Below are 21,992 nucleotides of genomic sequence, written 5' to 3'. Positions count from 1 at the left end.
AGTTAGCCCAACCAGAACCCTCTTCTTAGTATCTGAATCTTTAGCTGAGTCACATCCAAAACTGAGTGGGAAAAATACAGAGGAACCACAACGGAAAATATTTAAGAGTTAACGTGTTCCCATTGAAGAACACAGACAAGACTGGCCGTGAGCTCCTGTGGTGGCCCACGTGATCAGAGCTTCCCTGGCTCCTGTCTTTTCGAAGATCTGGTTCTGGTTTTCCCATAGATTCTTTGACTTTCTCAGAAATTTAAACTCCTATAAAGTCTCCAAAAAACCTAAACTAGGCAGAACTGGTTTTCACTGCTTGTCATCAAAGTACGTGATATACTTTTCAAAGAATGATTAGGTCTCTGTGAAGCTCAGCAAATTCTTTAATCCCCTTTCCCTCTTCCTCTGGACAAGGAGAGTGTATTAGCAATCAACTGCTGGGTGACAAATAAATCCTAAAGCCTGGTGGCTTTCAACAATACTGTGTGCCTGAAATTTGGAAGCAACTCTGCTTAGTAGTTCTGGTTTAGGATCTTTCAGGAAGGCTGCAGTCAAATGTCACCCAGTGTTGCTGTCATCTGTCAGCCCCGGCTGCTTGACTGGGGCTGGAAGACTGACTTCCAAGATGGCCCATTCACATGTCTGTTGTCAGGAGGCCTCTGAGCTGTATCTGTTTGAGTGTCTTCACCATGTGAAACAAGACAGAAGCCACGACACATCACACAAGGCAGTCCTCTTCAATGTGAATGCCAGGAGGTAGCGATGAAGATGACTGGGGGCCACACAGGGGAAGCCCAGAAACCCTGTAGGGGGCCTCTGTAGCCAGCTACCATCCTCCTTTCGCTGAGTTATTCCTATTCACCCCAAGAAGAACATCTCATTTCAGAAACCCTCAGACAGTGATTTACAAACAATGGGTGGAAGGAGGCGGTGAATATGAAGATGCAAAATAGGCAGGGTGAAGGTCTCCAGTCTAAGGACTTGTTCTGGAGAACTGGAAAAGAGGAGGATATAGCTTTTAGGGAAGGGAGACACAGGCTGCCCTAAGTCCAAGGACAAAGAGCAGTATAAAACCTAAGTGTTCCCCCTGGGCAGCCCCAAAGAAGGTTTGACAGACAGTTCAGGCCTGCTTGTCAATCACTGCTCCAAAGTCAAACTGGGTTTGAGAGCTGGAGTCCAAGAGTCCAGGCCGCTGCCAAGCTGTTACATATGGGCTGACAAAATGTTCCCCACAACACTCATGTTGAAGCTCCAACCTCCCAGTACCTCGGAATGTGACTGAATTTGCAGACAGGGATGATAAAGAGGTGATGAAGTCCAAACTGGGCTGTGAGGCTGGGCCTTAACCTGATCTGACTGGTGTCCTCGTGAGAAGAAGGCATTTGGACAGACAGAGACACTGAGGGCATAGATGGAGGCAAGACTGTGGAAGGAGAGGGCAAAAAGTCAACTGTGTGCAAGCCAAGGAGAGGGGCCTCGGCAGAAACGAAACCTGCCAACACCCTGATCTTGGACTGCCCGCCTCCGGAACTGTGAGAGAATCACTTCCTGTTGTTCAGGCCACCAGTCTGTGGTCTTCCATCATGGCAGCCCAGGCAGACTGAAGCTCGAGCTGCCACTGCTCTTTGAGGCAGCTCCTAACCTCTGCTGTGTACTGGGGTGTCACAATCAGATGTGAGGCCTTCCTTTCCAGACTCAGGGAGGTGAGACAGGTCTGGGCGTCCGTGGCCAGCTGATAAGGATGGGCCTGGCGTGGAGCCACAAATGCACTGTGCACCCGGAGGCTCTGTGTCCACTCCCGGTTCTTTCCGCAAGCTCCTGCCAGGCCCAGGCCTCCTGCTCCTCTCCTCCGAGGGCGGCTCCTGCGAGTACAGCTCCTGCGGCCACCTCCAGCGGCCTGCCACCTTCTCTCTAGCTGCAGAGCACCTTCTGTATTCGTTCCCGCACTTCCTTTGGTCCCAAAGACACCATCATCTCAGCTACCGGAGGTCCTTGCTGAGGACAAACAAGAGAAAACGTTGCCTTAAACTGCCTCAGGAACACACACCCGGCCTCAGCTGTAGGAATTACGCCCAAGCCAACGCTGGCACCAGTGCCTGCACCCCAAGGAGCCGGGTGTGCACTTTATGAGCTTCAGTTTCTGAGGCTGAGGATGGGTCCCGAGGCCTGGTCTCCCTGGGTTGGTATGTCCCTTCCCCCAATCAACTGCCAGGTCTCTCAAGGGGGCAGCATGTGTGTTTCACTCATTACTGGATCCACTGCACCTAGCATGGTGCTTGCACATGTAGGTACTCAGTGGGTTCTATCTGTTGAATGATTGAATGAGGGCAGGTGCTCATGTTTCATTCATCTCTGTAGCCCACAAACTACACTTAGTGCTACTGGTCAATGTCAGCTGAGTGGGTAAAAGAGGGCTCCAGTCCAGTCCAGTCCAGTCCAGTCACGTGCCTCACCTGCTGTCCACTGAGGGCCATTCGGAGGAGCTTCATCACGTTACTGTGTTTGATGCCTTCCAGACCATCTGACAGCTTCTTCAGTTCTCCATTCAGCACGTCCTGAGTTAAGTTTGTACCAGGTCCTTCTAAAAGTCTAGAAGAGAGCCAGTCTATGAGGGGCCAGCATAGGCCAATGGCAAGTGGGTGGAAGGGAGGACTTCAGAAGCTTATCCATCAGCCAGAACATATTAATAAATTAATAGCACAATCGATGTTCAAGCCTGCTTGGAAGTGGAGGGAGATATCTACTACTCCCATCCTAGTTGGTGAAGAAACAGCAACCAAGGGACTACAAACACAGAGACTCCAAGCAAGTGTGCATAAAAAAGGGAAACTCAGAGGATACCGTGAGAGGATTTACTAATTACTACCTGTGTCATGCAATCTTCATGCCCCAGTTTTCTCACCTGTAAAGTGGGGATAATAATAGTCTCTGCACCTCACAGAGGTATGGTGGGGCTGAGTTAAAACTTGAAAAGCACGGAGTGCCCTGGCTGAACAGACAATAAGAACTCGAAAGTATGAGATCTTATAAAAAGAAACTTACGGATGAGTTAGATATAGGATGGAAAAATGAAGCCCTCTGAGAAATGACCTGAAACACGGCTTCAAGACCTCTGGGATTTTCCTGGTGGTACCGTGGATAAGAATCCACCTGCCAATGGAGGGGACTTGGGGTCGATCCCTGGTCCAGAAAGATTCCACATGCGTCAGGGCATCATAGCCCAGGCACCACAACTACTGAGCCTGAGTGCTTCATCTGCTGAAACCCGTGAGTCTAGAGCCCGTGCTCCACAAAAGCGCCACCACAATGAGAAGCCCGCACACTCCAACGACAAAGTAGCCCCTGCTTGCCGCAACTAGAGAAAGCCTGCGTGCAGCAATGAAGACCCAGTGCAACCAAATAAATTAACAAAGACTTCCAGGGGACGTAGCAGAGAAGAGCAGAAAGAAAGACATCAGGAGAACCCAGCACCAGTGATGGCCCTGCCACCACTTGCTATAACCATTCTTTGCCCACAAACTGAAACAGTTCAGGAGGTACAAAGGGCCAACAACCATTCCCCATTTTCCTGGCAGTCCAGCTGAGACCCTCTTCCAAAAGCAGGTTTGAGCTCAAGAGAAAGTTCCTAATTAGTCAGGGCTGGACTTGCAAAAACTTCGTCCCGGCCCTGATTTGGAATTAGAGCAAGGGATGGGAGCAGAAATAAAGACGGGCCAAGGCTGGAGACCTTCACTAGTGCAGACAATCCTTAACGCCAACTCTGACACTGACCACTCCTGAAATGGCCAGACACTCCATCCCCCATGCTGGCTTACATGGGAAGCTGGCAGGCTTCCAGCTCAGAAACAGGGTTCATGAGGAAATTGGAACCAATGCCTTCCAGGGCACATTTCCTTACTCACTCCAGTACTTGAGCAATTCAGTTTCAAGAAACGTAACCATTTTTATTGCATCGTAAAACTAGACCACATGACTGCTGTTATTTATGAAATAGAAAAGAGGAAATGTTGAAAATATAAAATGTAATACAGTTTGCAGCACCATGGATGGACCTAGAGATTATCATACTAAGTGAAGCAAGTCAGAAAGAAAAAGACAAATACCATGTGATATCACTTCTATATGGAATCTAAAATATGACACAATGAACACGTCTACGAAACATAAGGAAAAGACCTGTGGTTGCCAAGGAAGGTGTGGTGGGGGGAGGGAAAAACTGAGAGTGTAGGGTGAGCAGATACAAACTATTACATATAGAATGGATAAACAACAAGGTCCTTCTGTATAGCCTAGGGAACTATATTCAATATCTCATGATAAGCCATAATGAAAAAGAATACGAAAGAGTATCTATATGTATAGTTGAATCATTTTGCTGTACCATAGAAATTAACACAACATCATAAATCAATCATGCTTAAAAAAAAAAAATGTAGTATGAGGTAAAAACCAACAAGCTCCTCAATGTCATTATGGGGAAGCAGGCTGCCAAGGAGCTGGTGAAAGTGACAGGCCCCAGGAGGCCTGTGATGGCAGCCAGGATATGTTAATAAGAGCTGGCCCAGGACTTGGCATGGGCAGAGGGCCTTCAACACAACTGGATGCTGCTCAACATGTGGGTGTCAGCTTTCCTGCCTTGAGTGGGAGCCCCAGAGTGTCCCTAAAACCTAATCCCATGGCAGGTGTGGGGAGGGAAGACATTAGTTTGGTAAACTAGGACAGCCTCATATGGAATGTCCTAAATTAATGGAGTATTATTAATAATACCTCAGGGAAATTTAGCCTGGAGATATGCTTGCAAGGGTGCTTAATGGTATCTATTCAAGGTTATTCACTGTGGCGTTGTTTGTAACAGCAAATTTGGAAGCAAATGTCCATCAGCAGGAGGTGAGTTAAATAAATCATGGTGAAGTGGTATAAGGGACTAGGTGTAGCTGAGAGGAGGAGGAGGATACCCTCTAAGCCTGGACAGATCTAAAGATATGCTGTTAAGTGAAAAACAAACAGACAAACAAGCAAAAAAAAAAAAAAGACAGGGAAATATAGCCAGTATTTTGTAAACTTTAGACGGAGTACAATCCATAAAAATACTGAATCACTATGTTGTACATCTGAAACCAACACTATTGTAAATGAACTGTATTTCAATAAAAAAAAATAATAAAATTAAACCAAAACCCCCCAAAAGATACCAGTGTGACTGTACTATATGGTATCTTTTGTGTAAAGAGGTGGAAAATAAGGATTATCTAGATATAATTAAAAAGAGTAGTAAATTCAGAGAGGGTTCTGGAATGGGGCAGATGAGGGCTAAGGATTAAAAATGGGATTCATGGGTTTTCCCTGGTGGCTCAGTGGTAAAGAATCCACCTGCCAATACAGGAGACAGAGGTTCAATCCCTGATTCAGGAAGATCCCACATGCCAAGGAGCAAAAAACCCCATGTGTCACAACTACTGAGCCTGCGCCCGAGAGCCCGGGAGCCACAACCGCTGAGCCTGCGCCCGAGAGCCCGGGAGCCACAACCGCTGAGCCTGCGCCCGAGAGCCCGGGAGTCACAACCGCTGAGCCTGCGCTCGAGAGCCCAGGAGTCACAACTACTGAGCCTGCGCCCGAGAGCCCGGGAGCCACAACCGCTGAGCCTGCGCCCGAGAGCCCGGGAGCCACAACCGCTGAGCCTGCGCCCGAGAGCCCGGGAGCCACACCTACTGAGTCTGCGCTCTAGAGCCCGGGAGCCACACCTACTGAGTCTGCGCTCTAGAGCCCGGGAGCCACAACCGCTGAGCCTGCGCCGAGAGCCCGGGAGTCACAACTACTGAGCCTGCGCCCTAGAGCCCGGGAGCCACACCTACTGAGTCTGTGCTCTAGAGCCCGGGAGCCACAACCGCTGAGCCTGCACCCTAGAGCCCGGGAGCCACAACTAGAGTCTGCGCTCTAGAGCCCGGGAGTCACAACTACTGAGTCTGTGCCCTAGAGCCCGGGAGCCACAACTACTGAGCCTGCGCCCGAGAGCCCGGGATCCACACCTACTGAGCCTGCGCCCTAGAGCCCGGGAGCCACACCTACTGAGCCTGCGCCCTAGAGCCCGGGAGCCACACCTACTGAGCGCACGCACCCGAGAGCCTCAGCTCCACAAGAGAAGTCACCGCAGTAGGAAGTCCATGCACCGCATCTCGAGAGCAGCCCCTGCTTGCCTCGACTAGAGGAAAGCCTGCACAGCAGTGAAGACCCAGCACAGCCAAAACGACATCAATAAATAAATAATTTTTAAACAATAGGATTCCTGATATATACATTTAAAAATAATTTCTAGGTTTTAAACCCACATTCAAGAGGTTTGAATGAACGAATAACAATTAAATTTTAAATTAAAAGTCTGCAAGAATGGAGTTATATACACATTTCCTTGACTATGCAGACCTTTCACAAAGGAAACTGCTATTTGGGACTGTCTTTCTGTTGGGGGCTGAGCAGGAGGGAAGACAATTTTTGCTATAAACCCTCTTGGACTGTTTGTATTTTTGCCACGTTAATTATATTCTTATCTTTTCAAAATGTATGTTTTAACGGTATAGCGGTGGTTTCTTGTTATCAGGTGCTATTCAAGCATTTCACACCAAGAAGAAGCAACAGAGAACACGACACTACATCCACTCTCTCACCCCAGCCGGCTGGACTTTCAATCCCTGCTCCTCCAACTTACCAGCTGCATGATTTTAAATAAGTTACTTAGCCACTTTGGGCTTCAACTTTCTCATCTGCAGAGTGGGGATAACAATAGCGGTTCCTTTATTAGGTTGCCGAGAACTTAAGGGTATAGGCGCATGCACAGCGCACACCATGTCACTTGCACAGGTGGTCAGTTGTGTCCCACTCTCTGTGACCCCATGGACTGTAGCCCGCCAGGCTCCCCTGTCCGTGGAATTTCCCAGGCAAGAATACCGGAGTGGGTTGCCATTTCCTTCTCCAGGGAATCTTCCTGACCCAGGGATGGAACCTGTGTCTCTCGTCTGCTGCCTTGGCAGGTGAGCTCTTTGCCACTAGCATATATACAGGTGCACATATCTTGTGTGTATTATGTTTTTATTGGAGCATAATTGCTTTATAATGTTGTGTTACTTTCTGCTGTACAACAAAATGAATCAACCATATGCATACACATATCCTCTCCCTCTTGAGCCTCCCTCCCACTCCCCATCTCACCCTCTAGGTCATCAGAGCACTGAACTGAGCTTCCTGTGCTATACAGCAGCTTCCCACTAGCTATCGACATATTTAATGTATATGATATATAACATATTGCACACACGTGTGTAAGCAAGTACACAAACAAGTGTTTACTATTCCTATCAAACATAATCTTCACAACAAAACTGGGAAGTTAAGTAAAATGGACATCTGTGGGGTCTGCTGCTCAGCCCACATTCCCCTTCCTCCTGATACCAGGGCCCTAACACTCCCTGTGGAATGACTTGGCTCCATCCTCAGCCCATGAGCTCTGGCTGGGGGTCCACTCAAAGCCCCGCATACGACCTAACCTAGGCTGGTCAATGTATCACATTCTCCAGGCCTCTGTGACTGGCTTGGAGGCAGAAAAACCAGGCCAATCAGGCCCCATCAGAGTGAATTTCAAGACACGGTTGGAGTCGGGGGCTGCGGTTCAGCCCTCTTACCCCACAGTGGGGACTGTGAGAGAGGCAGCTTTTGATCCCCAGGATCCTTTCTCCCTCTCATGTATACTAAGACAATCTTCAGCTGGGCATGTGGCCACCAAGGTAAAAACTACATTTTCTGGACTCCCTTGTAGCTTGGCGTGGCCACAAGGCAGGTGTTAAGGCCAGCAGGATGTGAGTGGAAACATGTATAACTTTTAAGCCAGGGCCTCGAGGGGAAGGAGCGCCCCGTCCCCTCTCCCTTTCCTCCTTCCTCCTCTGGCTGAACCGTGAGCCACCATGGACCATGGGGACAAGAGCAAAACCTGGCGCACATGCCACCACTACTGAGCTTGTGCTCTGCAATAGGTCCTCCTGCTGCACCAAGACCCAGCATAGCCCCCACCGCCCAAAAAAAGAGAGGGAGTGGAGAGCATAGGCAAAACCTAAAGACAGCAGGACCCTAGAGACATAGACAGAAGCTGTTCAGCCTTGAACTACCTGATCCGAATGCAGGTAAGGGAGACACGCACATATCCATCTAATACAGAACCTCTGCAGAAGGAGCGGCTGGCCTGGGAGACTGTGTGGCAGAAAGTCAAAGGGGCAGAGGGAGAAACAAGGTGTCGGTGCCATGATTTTTGGCCCCTGCGTTAACCTGGGCCTCAAGTCGGCCCTTCTGGCCTCTGCAATGATGTACACTCATCACTCCCCTCTTGCTTAAGCCAGTTTTGGTTGCACTTTTTGCCCTCACAATCTAAAGAGCCTTGTGACTGTGAACAATGAGACCTAGTATCATCCCCACCCTACAGGGGAGGAAAGGGAAGCTCAAGGATGAGCAGGAACCTGGACAAACTGAAGTCACCTGGCAGATGAACTATTAGGTTGGTGTGAAAGTAATTAATGGTTTGGCTTTGTTGATATCAGAATAGATTCTTAAATAAATGTGGTTTTATTATACATCACTTTCTATCCCGAAGCACAGATTTTTATGCTCTAGGAATAAGCAAATTTATTTCTCGTTGGCAAAAATGCGTTGGTTATCTGGTTCCAATTTTGATGAATGAAGATGTGTTTGAGCCTAGTTATAATGACTTCAGAGTCTGAAACCATAATTACTTTTGCACCAACCTAATAACTGGGTCAGTGAGTGGCTGGGCCGCAGTGGCAACCAGGTGGGTCCAACCCTGGAGCCAGAACCACTGCATCTTCCAGGGGAGCCCAGGCTTCTCAGTACCATGAGTGACCCTCTCACTGAGAACCTCTCGCTAGCTTTGGGGCCGGACTGCAGGCCTGACTGCCAAGCCCTGGAGTGGAGAGGGCCCTGGGAGGGAGACAGGGGAGGCAGGTGCAGACTCCGAGCTCCGCCTGTGGGAACTCACCCCAGCACACGCTTGGCAATGATGTCCACCTTCTCCGAGATGGCACCCAGCTGCGCTCGACCCACCGCAGGGCGGGTCCACAGGTAGGAATATGCTGGGGAGACCAGATCTTGCAGGCGGCAAATGTGACCCTGGGGAGAGAGGTGGTCACTGAATGCACTGGGGGTTGGGGGGGTGGAATCCTGACATGGGAAGGGAGGGGAGTGGGACGCCACCTGCTCCCTGGGTCTCCAGGCTCCTGACCCACCTGTCTCAGCAGGATGATCCTCTCCATGTAGGCTGAGTCTAGCACCTCTCTGTCCTGCAGCTGGCTCCCAAACGCCTCCTCCACGAGTGCCTGCAGCTGGCCCACCAGCTGGCATCTCTGGGTCTCGTCGCCTACCAGCCGGCGGAGGTGCAGCCTGCAGGAGAAGCCAAGGGACCGTGCTGCTGCGGCCAACCCCAGCCCTGCCAAAACCCTCCTCCCCAGAGGAGCGGGTGGGCTTTGCAGAATGACTCCTTCCAGGGGATGCTCTCCCTCTAGCCGGGCTGGAGCAGCAGGGAGACTCCCGGCGGTCTGCCCGTGACTCAGCTCCCCAGCGCCTCTCATCTGGCCTGCTGCCCTCCCCTGAGCTATTGTTTGAATTCAGGACTCAGTTAAAAAGCTCAAGTTTTGCTGTCAGGTCAAATTTTCTCCTTTTCAGAATTCTTCTAACCACCTTGTTCCCTCCTTCAGAAGCAGCAGTCTCTAAGACTCCAAGCCTCAAACCAGGCCCTGTCAGTCCTCAGTCCCCGGGCTGCCCTCACCCTGTCCCTGACAGGACTGGAGGGACCAGGGCGTGAACAGCACAGGGCCAAGGGCTGTTCTGGAGGAGCGTGCCTTCCTGTCCCTGGTGTAGAAGAAAGGCAGGCAGCAAGGGACGGATGACCATCTCATGAGCTCTGAGATCGGACAGGCCTGTGAGTGAAGCCAGCCTTGCCAGACATCTGCAGCAAGTGACACAAGCACTCAGAGCTCAGGATGCTCATCTGTTACCATGGGGACAACGGAGCCTCCCTCACAGGGCGCTGGGCGGAGTAAAGGAGGGGCTGTCTGTGTACACCAGTGTGGCCACCACGTCTGGGAGCTGGAGACGGGCTAGGAGTCTGAGCAGAGGCTTAAGTGAGGCAGAGGGTGGAAGGACAAGACCCTCTGGGAAGCAAATCCGGAGCATGCCATGGCCCCAAAACATCATTTTCTAAAATGAATGAAGGGAATTCCCTGGTGGTGGTCCAGTGGTTAGGACTCCATGCTTTCACTGCAGGGGGCACAGGTTCCATCCCTGGTCAAGGAATTAAGATCCTACATACTGCCTGCCAGGCACAGCAAAATAAATAAAACAAATGAAGAGAAATCACATGAAATTGTACTAAAGCTGTTTCTAGGACCTCTGTAGCTAGATAAGGCAGCGGGAAGAAAGACATCAAGAGACCCTAGTGGCCATGCTTGAGATAATCCACGTAAGGTCCAGGGATCCACGCCTGCGACACAGTACACGCTAGACAAATGTCAGTTATTACTACTACCCTCACCAAGCCACCAGCACTGCTATGAGAACTACTATCTTTAGCACTGCTACTGAAATAAGTCATAGCAGTGGCTTGACTACAGAACTACCTAAAGCGAACAGCTTCAGCTGTATGAAACCTGAGGGCATCAACTGCAAGCAAAAGCCACGGCCATCTTCCTCTGACTCCCCTTGTGCTTTGGGGAGGACTGGAATGGGTCACCAAGTATCGTCCCTGTTCTGACCCCATTTCTCCCCAGGATGTCACTTTCTCCATGATAAGAAAGGTGCTATACAAGCTGTATTCAACGTGCATGTTGCACTTGTTCCTGAATGTCCTATGCAAGAGATGCCCAGTGGGAGTTCCGTGGTGGTCCAGTGGTTATAGAACTCGGCGCTTTCGCTGTCATGGCCCAGGTTCAATCCCTGGTTGGGGACCTGTGATCCCACAAGCCTTGCAGCATCCCTCCCCACCCTCCTCAAATAAACAAAAGCAGAAATACCCACCACTACAGTATGAACTTGAACCTGCCTCGTTATTTAACTTCTTGACATCTTGCTCTCATTAAATGCACAACAGTGCAAAATCATACAAGTGACCCCATCTGATGGGAGAAGTAACATCCTTGAGGCAAATGCAGTTGATGGGAACCCCCTGGGCTCACCCAAGTAAAATACTGACAGCCTGTCCCCAAACCAGCTCAAGAGGAGGCATCTAGGAGTCCCAGTCCCCCTAACTACAGACCTGTCCATTGGCTTTCCCACTAATGCCCTTAGCCCGAGATGTGGCAACAGGGATCCAAACTGTAACTGCGGCTGGAGTTGTGGTGGTGGTGTTCAGTCTCTAAGTCGTGTCTGATTCTTTTGCAACCCCATGGACTATAGCCCGCCAGGCTCTTCTGTCCATGGGATTTCCCAGGCAAGAATTCTGGAATGGGTTGCCATTTCCCTCTCCAGGGGATCTTCCCAACCCAGGGATCGAACTTGTGTCTCCTGAATTGGCAGGCGGTTTCTTTATCACTGACTCACCAGGGAAACCTTCAGAGGAAAGAACTACTTGAGATGTGAAAAGCATGGCGAGACAGCACTCACTCACTGTACTGGCTGGGCTGGGGAGAGGTTGATCAAGCGTAACACTGATGACAAAGAACAAACCTGCCATTTTACTGAGCACTTTCTCCGCACAAAACAGCTTGAGGCTTAATTTAACTGAACAGTGGCACAAGGCCAGTACTGTTACTGGCCGCATTCTTAAAAAAATTCTCAGCAAGTTAAAAAGATATATTACCATTCCAGCCTTCACATGAGCCCAGAACCTGGGGCTGGTCATGGAGGACAGGACAGCAAACAAACCCAGGTACCTGACACCTCTCTTTGCTGGATCCCTGCTCCCCAAAGCAGCTGATAGCGGGGCCACCCCTTTGGCCTCTGCCCCATCACGCCGACAGCGCTCCGAGGCCAGGGCATGCAGCCTCACGATCCCTGAGCTCTCAGTTGGGAGGCCACCTCTACACCTCCAGTACTGGAGGAGCCTGCTAGGGTCGGGCACCATGGATCTGGCCTGATGGAGGGAGAGACCATGCAGGAGGAGCTGTCTCAAGGTAACAGTCCCATTTTAGAGAAGAGGAAACAGAGGCTCGAAGAGATTAGGTGACTTACCTGTGGTCACACAGCACTAGAAGCCTAAGACCACAGTCAAAATCAAGCGTGACTCCAGACCCAACTAAAACATCCGCCATGGGGACCCAGCATCAGCAGGTGAGCCCTTTCCTCCCAGGGGCGAGTGCTCCAGATTCCCCGCTCACCTGTTGAATTCCGGAAGTTTCTCCAGGTCCAGCAGGGCTGAGTGGCAGGTGACCCGGCTCAGGTCAAACTGTGTGATCAGCTCTGGCAAGGTCCGGCCCATCTGGTTCTCTGCAAGTGAAGAGGCCCAGCTGCTCAGCGTTCCAACACCCCACTCCCCTGTAAACGACCCATCACCAATGCATTTTCAATCACAAGGAAGGGTGACCAAACAGATTTGATTTCTAGTCATTTTACATATCAAGGGTCCGGATGAGCTTTCATTTGCAGAAAGGGTTCTGTCACTAAGGAGGAAAAAAATCTTGAAAACAAAATCTGCCCATATCAACCCTTACTGCCCTCAAAGACATGAGCTGCAAGAACAGCCTGCTCAACTGTCTGGCTGTGGGCCAGGGATCCCGACTGACTGGTTTTAGACGGGGTCCGAGCAGAAGTGTACTTTACGAGCTTCCTGGGAGATTTCAAACTGCAGCCAGAGTGAGAGAGCTGAGCCAGGAGCTGCTTCCCTTGAGCCGCAGCTCCATCCCACGCAGTCAGTGGCATCCTGGTCAGCCTTGCGCCTCTGCCACATCCTTCACTAGCTGTGAGACTTTGTTGAGCTACTCAACCTCTCTGGGCCTCATAAGCTTCTAACAAACAGTGGTGATAATACATCTCTCTCATGGGTATTTTAAGGCTTAAATAAGAGCAGAAAAAGCAGGAGGCAGACTATGGCCATGTTTTCAGAAACCACCCCTGACCAAAGAGGTCATTCTACTTTGTGCATCATCAAGAGGTGGGCCTGATGTCTTGGGTCAAGCTTGGAATAAACTAGGGTCACCGTAATACTAGTAATACTCCCAGAGAACATACTTACTCTACTCTAATAATGTAACTGCAATCATCACAGGATCTGTAGTTTTTGTGCTTATCGTGTAGCAGATACTGTGCTGGTGCCCCACAGGAGCTCAGTGAACCCGAACTTAACTCAGAGAGGAAGACGCTTAGCTCCATTTTACAGATGAGGCAACCAAGGCTCACAGATCATAAGCTCCTTTGAGGCCAGAGATTACACCTTGCCCACTGTTGTAGCCCCAGAACTCAACATGGTGCCTGGCTCAATAAATGGTGGACAAAGAAAGAACTCATATGAGATCACACAGCCACAGCTTCCCTGGTGGTCCAGTGGCTAAGCATTCACCTTGCAACATAGGGGATGCCAGTTTGACCCCTGATCTAGGATGATCCCACATGCCTCGGAGCAACTGGGCCCGTGCACCGAGAGCCTGTGCTCCTCAACAGAAGCCACCACAATGAGAAGCCCGCAAACCACGATAAAATAAGATCAATAAACTAAAAAAAAAATCAGAGCCTTTGGACAGCACAGCTGGGACCAAAGGCCAGGTAGCCTGACCCAGGGCCCCAGCTCCTCACCACTATGGTCTCTCCAGGACCTCTCAGGGGAGTGGGTACCTGCAAACCCTGAACCGCAGTTGGTGATGATGTCGAGCAAGGCGTCCGGCAGGAAGCCAGTGGCAGCAAAATGCTCCAAGAAGATGTCCCCTTGCCTCTTGGACAGCTTGCTGCCATCCTTGTTGAGGAGCAGGGGCAGGTGGGCAAAGTGTGGGGGCTGCCAGCCCAGAGCCTGGTAGAGGAGCAGGTGCTTGGAGGTGGAGACCAGCCACTCGGAGCCCCGCAGCACGTGGCTAATGCCCATGTGGTGGTCATCCACCACGGAGGCCAGGTGGTATGTGGGGAAGCCATCGCTCTTCAGGATGACCGGGTCCCCCTCCACGCTGGCCACCTCGTGCCGATTCCAGCCGTATACCAAATCCTGGAAGGCTGGCGCCTCCCCGTCCAGGCGGAAGCGGATGGCAGGCTTGGGGTCCGTGGCCAGCTTCTGGGCCACCTGCGCCTGGCTCAGGCTCCGGCACCGATTGTCATACCTGTTGGGAAGCAGAGCGGGAGCTGAGAGTTATTAAGAGCATTGGTGATGGGTGTGAGCTGTAGCCGTGTGTCTGATAACCGTGACCCTGGGCAGGTCCTTTACCTCTCTCAGCAGTTTCTTCAGTCTTGAATGGGGATAATAAGGTTGTTGTGTGGGAGAACTAAGTGTAATAACATAGCACAGCAGACTCAAGTCTGTTTCCTTTCTTCCCTGGTTGACATTCTTCCTGGTCAAACGTCACCCAAGCGGGTGAATCACGATGGGTGTTGCTAAGTGTGCGATCCCATTCCTCTATACAACTGACCTGTCCACACTGGACCATTCTAGTCACTGAGATTCAACGAGATGTATGCCTGGCAGGTAGAGGATGATGAAGATTCTGGGAAAGATTTTTCTCTCCAAGCGAGCCTGAGAGTGAGCCACAAGCTGCTGCATCTACTTGGAACTGACTGAGGGAGGGAGGCAGCAAGGGAGGCAGAAAGAGAACAAAAGAGAGTCCCGCCTTCTCAGAGTTGCTGGTTTCATCCTCTAGTCCCACACCTCCAGCTGCTGCAGAATGAGAAGACAAATGTCTGCGTGGTCTATGCTCTGACCACTCAAATGTGGTCTGTGGACTGCTAGCATCAGCCTCACTTGGGAGCTTGTCAGATATGCAGCATCTCAGCCCCTCCCCAGAGCTGCTACATCAGAAGCTGCCTGTTAACTAGATCTTCAGGTGATTCTTCTGCACATTAAAGTGTGAGAAGCTCCAGTTTGTCCATTTTAAACGGAGTATTTGTTACTTGCTCCCAAAAGTGTCCTGACACACAAATATTACACTTGAAAGCACTGTCCTCTACACTGACCTAAATGTTCAATCATAAATGGCTTCACAGATTCCAAGACAGAGCACAATGGTAATTAAAAAAAAATTACCCGTCAACAGGCAAACAGACTGTTTATGATTTAAAAAGCAATGCTGCAGTGAATGTTGTGACCTTGTGTGAATAACCAAGCCCGTGTCCAAAGAGATCACTGACACTGGAACTTGAATGCTATGCTGATGGGAATACAAGCTAATAAAGGGCCACTAGACAGTATCTATCAAAGCCACAAACTGACCCTGCAACTCCAAATCTAGGGAGGTAACCCAACACACACACTCTACAGACATGCCACATGATGGACATCAACATTGCTCCTCAGCACCCTCAATTTTTAATACAAAAATTAGAGGTAACATGAATGTTCATTAGTAAGGAACTGATGAAGTGAGTGAGGACTCAGCCCTGTGACAGAATAGTTTGCAAGTGTAAGGAAATTTATGGACTCACACAGACTGATCCTCATCACAGTCAGCGGCATCTATAAGCTGCATGATATGATATGTGTGATACCATTTGAGCAGAGAAGGAGGGGAAATAGCACACATTCATCAGGGTCTTCACTGCATGTCTCTGGAGGAGACACCTTTGGACTGTCTCTGGAGAAGGGATCGGAGAGCCAAAGTCAGGGCTGGGACAGATCTTTGCATATACACCTTCCTGAACATGAGACAGATTTTACTAATCTATTTATTTATTTGGCTGTGCTGGCACGTGGGATCTTTTTTTTCAGTTGTGGTGTGTGAACTCTTGCTCTTCTTAGGTGGCTCAGCAGTAAAAAAAAATCCACCCGTGATGCAGGCGATACAGAACCACAGGTTTGATCCCTGAGTCGGGAAGATCCCCTGGAGAAGGAAATGGCAATCCACTCCAGTATTTTTTCCTGGGAAACTGCATGGACAGAGGAACCTGGCAGGCTACAGTCCATGGGGTCAGGCTACAGATCATGGGGCTGCAAAACAGTTGGATGCGACTGAGCGACTAAACAACAACAACGTGAACTCTGAAGTTGCGTCACGTGGGATCCAGCTCCCTGACCAGGGATTGAACCCAGGCCCCCGGACTGGGAGTGTGGCGTCTCAGCCACCGGACCACCAGGAAGTCCCCAAATAAGAGAGAAATTAAATGACCTTACACGCCTGAGGCCCAGGGCGGCAGGCAGAGCTGACTCGGCCCCTGAGATATCCATCCTGGTGTTTTTGCTTTGTGTCCTCCCCGCCCTCGAGTGCGGGCTGGCCCTCCTGACTTCCTTCTAGTGACCAGAGCACAACGCAGCCACGAGACGTCACTTCCTCGATTGGGTGACACAGAGGCTGCGGCTTCCACCCTGCTCGCTCCCCTCCCTGCCCACTGCCTTCTCCCTGGCTCGCCTGAAGGAATGCCAGCTGCCAAGTGGTGAGCTGCCCAGTGGAGAGAGGCCCACTCGGCCGGGACTGTTGTCTCCAGGAAACAGCCTCTGAGAGGGATGGAGGTAGATCCTCGGCGAGCCCAGCAATCGAGGCAACGGCAAGGCTGGCCTAGACCCTGATGGCGGCTTTGAGAAACCCTGAGCCGAAGGAGCCAGCTAAGCTGTGCCCAGACTCCTGACCTGCAAGAACCCTGAGGTAGGTGGGTTGGGTGTCATTTGTTATGCAGCAGGAGCAAACGAACACAGCCGCCCCTAGGGAGGCACGGTGACAGGCTGGGGCTCTCACCGGGGCGTCTGGCGGTTCCTCAGGGCCTCCTTCTTCAGGAGCTCCAGCCGCTGAGGTGAGCAGAAACACAGGTACGCAGCACCACTCTTCAGCAGGGCTTCAGCAGCCTGGGCGTAGAGCGCAAGCCGCTGAGACTGAAGGTAGGGCCCAGCAGGCCCTCCGCGCCGGGGGCTCTCGTCTGGGGGAACACCTGGAACACAGGCAGAGGGCAATCACCAAACGATAATGACCCCCGAAGACACAGCACAGGTTCCCAGGCACTGCTACAAGCGTTCCACATACTCCGGTGGCGGTGGTGTTAGCTGCTCAGTCATGTCCGACTCTGCGATCCCATGGGCTGTAACCCGCCAGGCTCTTCTGTCCATGGGATTCTCCAGGCAAGAATACCAGAGTTGGTCCCTTCTCCAGGGGGATCTTCCCGACCCAGGGATCAAACCTGGGTCTCCTGCATTGCAGGTGGATTCTTTACCATCTGAGCCACCAGAGAAGCAATTCACACACATTGCAGAGCTTTCAATCCTCCCAACAATCCATGAGGCTGTCACTCTTATCACTTCTCTTTTCCAGATGAAGAGGTAAAGCACAGAGGGATTAACGCTTAAGGTCACAAGGCACCCGCTCCACGATCCACACCCTCTTTGGCATATCCTCTCCCTCCTCTATCCTTGCCCCGAAGAGTGACAAACCAGCCCTGCCCTGGCACAGCGGACTCAGGAGAAGCAGTGTGGTTCAGGGACACCCCATCCAGGCCAGCTGGACTCCTGGCTTGGCCCTTGACTACTGTGACAAAGGATGGTGCCATGAACCTGCGAGGCTGCTTTTATATTCTGTGATCACTGTTAAGACTCCAAACCACCCAACCTGGTAGGTGCTGTTGTGAACCCCATTCAGAAAGGAGGACACAGGAGCCCCAAGAGGCTGTGTCACGTCACCTGGCCAAGGACAAGTGGGTACAACATTCAAAGCCAGGCTAGCTGGTCCCAGGCCCATGCTCTTAACCACTCCGTGGTCTGCCTCTTGCATTCCTTAGCTCTCCTAAGCCTTGGTTTCCTCCTCTGAAAAGTGGAGCTAAGAGTCTACTGTGCAGAGTGACTAAGACTTAAATGCATCAGTGCTCACTAAGTGCTTAGCCCAATGGCTTCCGTGCAGAACATGGAAGCTGCAACATATGCTGTTAGATCACACGTGATCCATTACAGGCCCAAACCTCAACCCAAAGTCTGGTTTCCACAGGTCACAAAGGATAGATTTCACTTATAAATGCTTCCAGGAGAGGCAGAGGGGCCACAGAAGAGCTAGATGATGGTGCTTCTGCCCTCAGAGGGCTGTCAGATGAATTCGGAAGCTAAGGACAGGGTTAATCCTGCACACCGATGTCCCACAGTCTCTGGAGGTAGAGGGGCCTGCGCTCAAAGGCACTGGCCAGCTCTAAGGCCAGGCAAGACACCTTGCAGAGCCTCGGTTTCCTCTTTCAAAAGAAGGAAACAAACATTTACTTAGGTTTCCCTGGTGGCTCAAACCATAAAGAGTCTGCCTGCAATGGAGACCTGGGTTCGGTCCCTGGGTTGGGAAGATCCCTTGGAAAAGGAAATGGTAACCCACTCCAGTATTCTTGCCTGGAGAATCTCACAGATGGAGGAGCCGGCTACAGTCCATGGGGTCATAAAGAGTCAGACAGGACTGACTGACAAACACATAATACACATTTACGTTCTCCTGAGGGTCATCATGAAGCTGGAATAAGACAGCCTATGGGAAGGCTCGGCACCCTGCCTGGCATATCTCAGCTCTCAGTAGGTCCTGGCTGCCAGTATCATTGGTTCTGTTGACAGTGATATTGACTCATTTGTCAGAGAAGGGGGGCTGGGTTACATGCATCTGGGGTTCCTTCTTGATCTAATGTCAGCATGTCCAACATTTGGTATATGCTCCAGGGTTTAAGAGAGACTTCACTAGATGCACGTAAGAAATAGTATGTAAATGTTCATAGAAATTTGACTCATCATATGCAAAATGTAGAAACTAAATGCCCAACCACTGATGAATAAGCAAAAAGTGGTATCTCCACATAATGAATATTGCTTGGTCATAAAAAAAAAAGAATTCATTCATGCTACAACATACATGCCACAACATCCCCCTCAGGGATCACAGCCTTGTCCTGGAGAAGGGGCATGTGTACCTCAATGAAGCTCTGAGCCAGGCCATGCAGGACCACCCAAGACAGACAGGTGACAGTGGAGGATTCTGACAAAACGTGGGCTACAGGAAGAGGAAATGGCAATCCACTCTAGTGTTCTTGCCGTGAAAACCCCATGAGTGGTATGAAAAGTCAAAAAAATGATACCAGAATATACAGCCCACCCCATCCCCAAGTTGGTAAGCGTCTGATATGCTACTGGAGAAGAGGAAGAATGAAGCAGCTGGGCCAAGGAGGAAGCGATGCTCAGCTGTGGATGTGTCTGGTGGTGAAAACAGAGTCTGACGTTGTAAAGAACAATATTGCAGAGGAACCTGGAATGTTAGGTCCATGAATCAAGGTAAATTGGATGTGGTCAAGCAAGAGATGTCAAGAGCGAACATCAGCATCTTTAGGAATCAGTGAAGAAAATGGATGGGAATGGGTGAATTTAATTTAGATAACCATTTTATCTACTACTGTGGGCAAGAATCCCTTAAAAGAAATGGTGTAGCCCTCATAGTCACCAAAAAAGTAAGAAATGGAGTACTTAAGTATAATCTCAGAAATGCCAGAATGGTCTTGGTTTGTTTCCAAGGCAAACCATGCAACATACAGTAAATCCAAGTGTATGCCCCAACCACTGATGCTGAAGAAGCTGATCAGTTCTATGAAGACCTACAACATCTTCTAGGACGAACACCGAAAAAAGATGTCCTTTTCATCATAGGAGATTGGAAGGCAAAAGCAGGAATTAAGGAGATATCCAGAATAATAGGCAAGTTTGCTTTCAGAGTACAAAAATGAATCAGGGCTAATGCCAACAGAGTTTTGTCAAGAGAACATGCTGATTACAGCAAACATCCTCTTCCAACAACCCAAGAGACGACTTTACACATGGACACCACCAGATGGTCAATACTGAAATCAGGTTGATTATGTTCTTTGCAGCCGAAGATGGAAAAGCTCAATACATCAGATAAAAACAAGACCTGGAGCTGACTGTGGCTCAGATCATGAGCTCCTTATTGCAAAACTCAGGCTTAAATTGAAGAAAACAGGAAAAACCTCTAGGCTTTTTGTTGCTGTTGTTCAGTAGCCAAGCTGTCTGACTCTTCGCCACTGCAGCATGCAAGGCTTCCCTGTCCCTCACCATCTCACCATCTCCATTGCCTCGGTGATCCCATTCAAACATCTCATCCTCTGTTGCCCTCTCCTGCTTCTGCCTTCTATCCTTCCCACCATCAGGGTCTTTCCCAATAAGTCAGCTGTTCGCATCAGGTGGCCAGAGTATTGGAGCTTCAGCTTCAGCATCAGTCCTTCCAAAGAGTATTCAGGGTTGATTTCCTTTAAGATCGACTGGTCTGATCTCCTTGCTTTCCAAGAGACTCTCAAGAGTCTTCTCCACACCACAGTCCAAATGTATTGATTCTTTGGCACTCTGCCTTCTTTATGGTAAAGCTGTCACATCTGTACATGACAACTGGAAAGACATAGCCTTGACTATATGGTCTTTGTTAGCAAAGTGACATCTTTCCTTTTTAACAGACTGTCTAGGTTTGTCACAGCTTTTCTGCCAAGAAGCAATTGTCTTCTAATTTCATGGCTGCTGCCACCATCTGCAGGGATTTTGGAGCCCAAGAAGAGGAAATCTGTCACTACTTCCACGTTTCCCCCATCTATTTGCCATGAAGTGATGAGACCGGATGCCATGATCTTAGTTTTTTCAATATAATATTTAGTTTTAAGCTGGCTTTTTCACTTTTCTCCTTCACCCTCATCAAGAGGCTGTTTAGTTCCTCTTCACCTTCTGCCATTAGAGTGACATTATCCTCACAATGAGGTTGTTAATATTTCTCCCAGCAATCTTGATTCTAGTGTGTTAACTCATCCGGTTCAACATTTTGCATCATATGCTCCGTGTATAGTTTTATTAAACAGGGTGACAATAAACAGCTTTGTCATATTTCTTTCTCAATCCTGAACCAGTCAGTTGTTCCTTACAGGATTCTAACTTGCTTCCTGACCCACACAGAGATTTCTCAGGAGACACGTAAGAAAGTCTGGTATTCCCATCTCCTTAAGAGTTTTCCACACTTTGTGATAGTCCACACAGTCAAAGGCTTTAGCATAGTCAATGAAACAGAGACAGATGTTTTTCTGGAATTCCCTTGCTTTCTCTATGATCCAGCAAATGCTGGCAATTTGATCTCTGGTTCCTCTGCCTTTTCTGAACCCAGCTTGAACATCTAGAAGTTCTCGGTTCACATGATGCTAAAGTCTAGCTTGAGGATTTTGAGGATAACCTTACTAGCATGGGAGATGAGTGTAACTGTCTGGTGGTCTGAACATTCTTTAGTACTGCCCTTCTTAGGAACTGGGATGAGTACTGACCTTTTCCAGTCCTGTGGCCATTGTTGGGTTTTCCAAATTTGCTGACATATTCATTGCAGCACTTTAATAGCATCATCTTTTAGGAAGTTAAATAGCTTTGCAGAAATTCCATCACCTCCACTAGCTTTATTGGCAGCAGTGCTTCCAAAGACCCACTTGACTTCACACTCCAGGATGTCTGGCTCTAGGTGAGTGATGGAATACACCATTATGGTTATCTGGGTCATTAAGATCTTTTTTGTAGAGTTCTGTGTATTCTTTCCATCTTTTCTTGATTGCTTCTGCTTCAATTACGTCTTTACCGTTTCCGTCCTTTATTGTGCCTATCTCGGGATGATTTAGGTATGACCTAAATCAAATCCCTTATGATTATACAGTGGAGGTGATGAATAGATTCAAGGCATTAGATCAAGTAGACAGAGTGCTTGAAGAACTAGGGATGGATGTTCCTAACATTGTACAGGAGGCAGTGACCAAAACCATCCCAAAGAAAAAGAAACGTAAGAAGGCAAAGTGGTTTTCTGAGGAGGTTTTACAAATACCTGAGGAAAGAAGACAAGCAAAAGGCAAGGGAGAAAGGG

At 49.6% G+C, this 21,992-nt stretch overlaps 1 protein-coding gene across 1 annotated transcript in view; it reads right to left on the bottom strand.

Annotated features, from left to right (window-relative positions):
* Positions 1–359: 359 nt before the first annotated feature.
* Positions 360–21,992, bottom strand: part of EARS2 (glutamyl-tRNA synthetase 2, mitochondrial) — a 28,905-nt gene continuing 7,272 nt past the window's right edge. The window contains 7 exon segments of the mRNA XM_052662696.1: positions 360–1,986; positions 2,445–2,580; positions 9,026–9,156; positions 9,273–9,426; positions 12,357–12,465; positions 13,807–14,279; positions 16,839–17,028. Of these exon segments, the coding sequence (XP_052518656.1) occupies positions 1,903–1,986; positions 2,445–2,580; positions 9,026–9,156; positions 9,273–9,426; positions 12,357–12,465; positions 13,807–14,279; positions 16,839–17,028 (1,277 nt within the window). The 3' untranslated portion in view covers positions 360–1,902.

The sequence above is a fragment of the Budorcas taxicolor genome, chromosome 2, assembly GCF_023091745.1.
Source record: "Budorcas taxicolor isolate Tak-1 chromosome 2, Takin1.1, whole genome shotgun sequence".
Taxonomy (NCBI): Eukaryota; Metazoa; Chordata; class Mammalia; order Artiodactyla; family Bovidae; genus Budorcas; species Budorcas taxicolor.
This window is presented reverse-complemented; position numbering and strand designations above follow the sequence as displayed.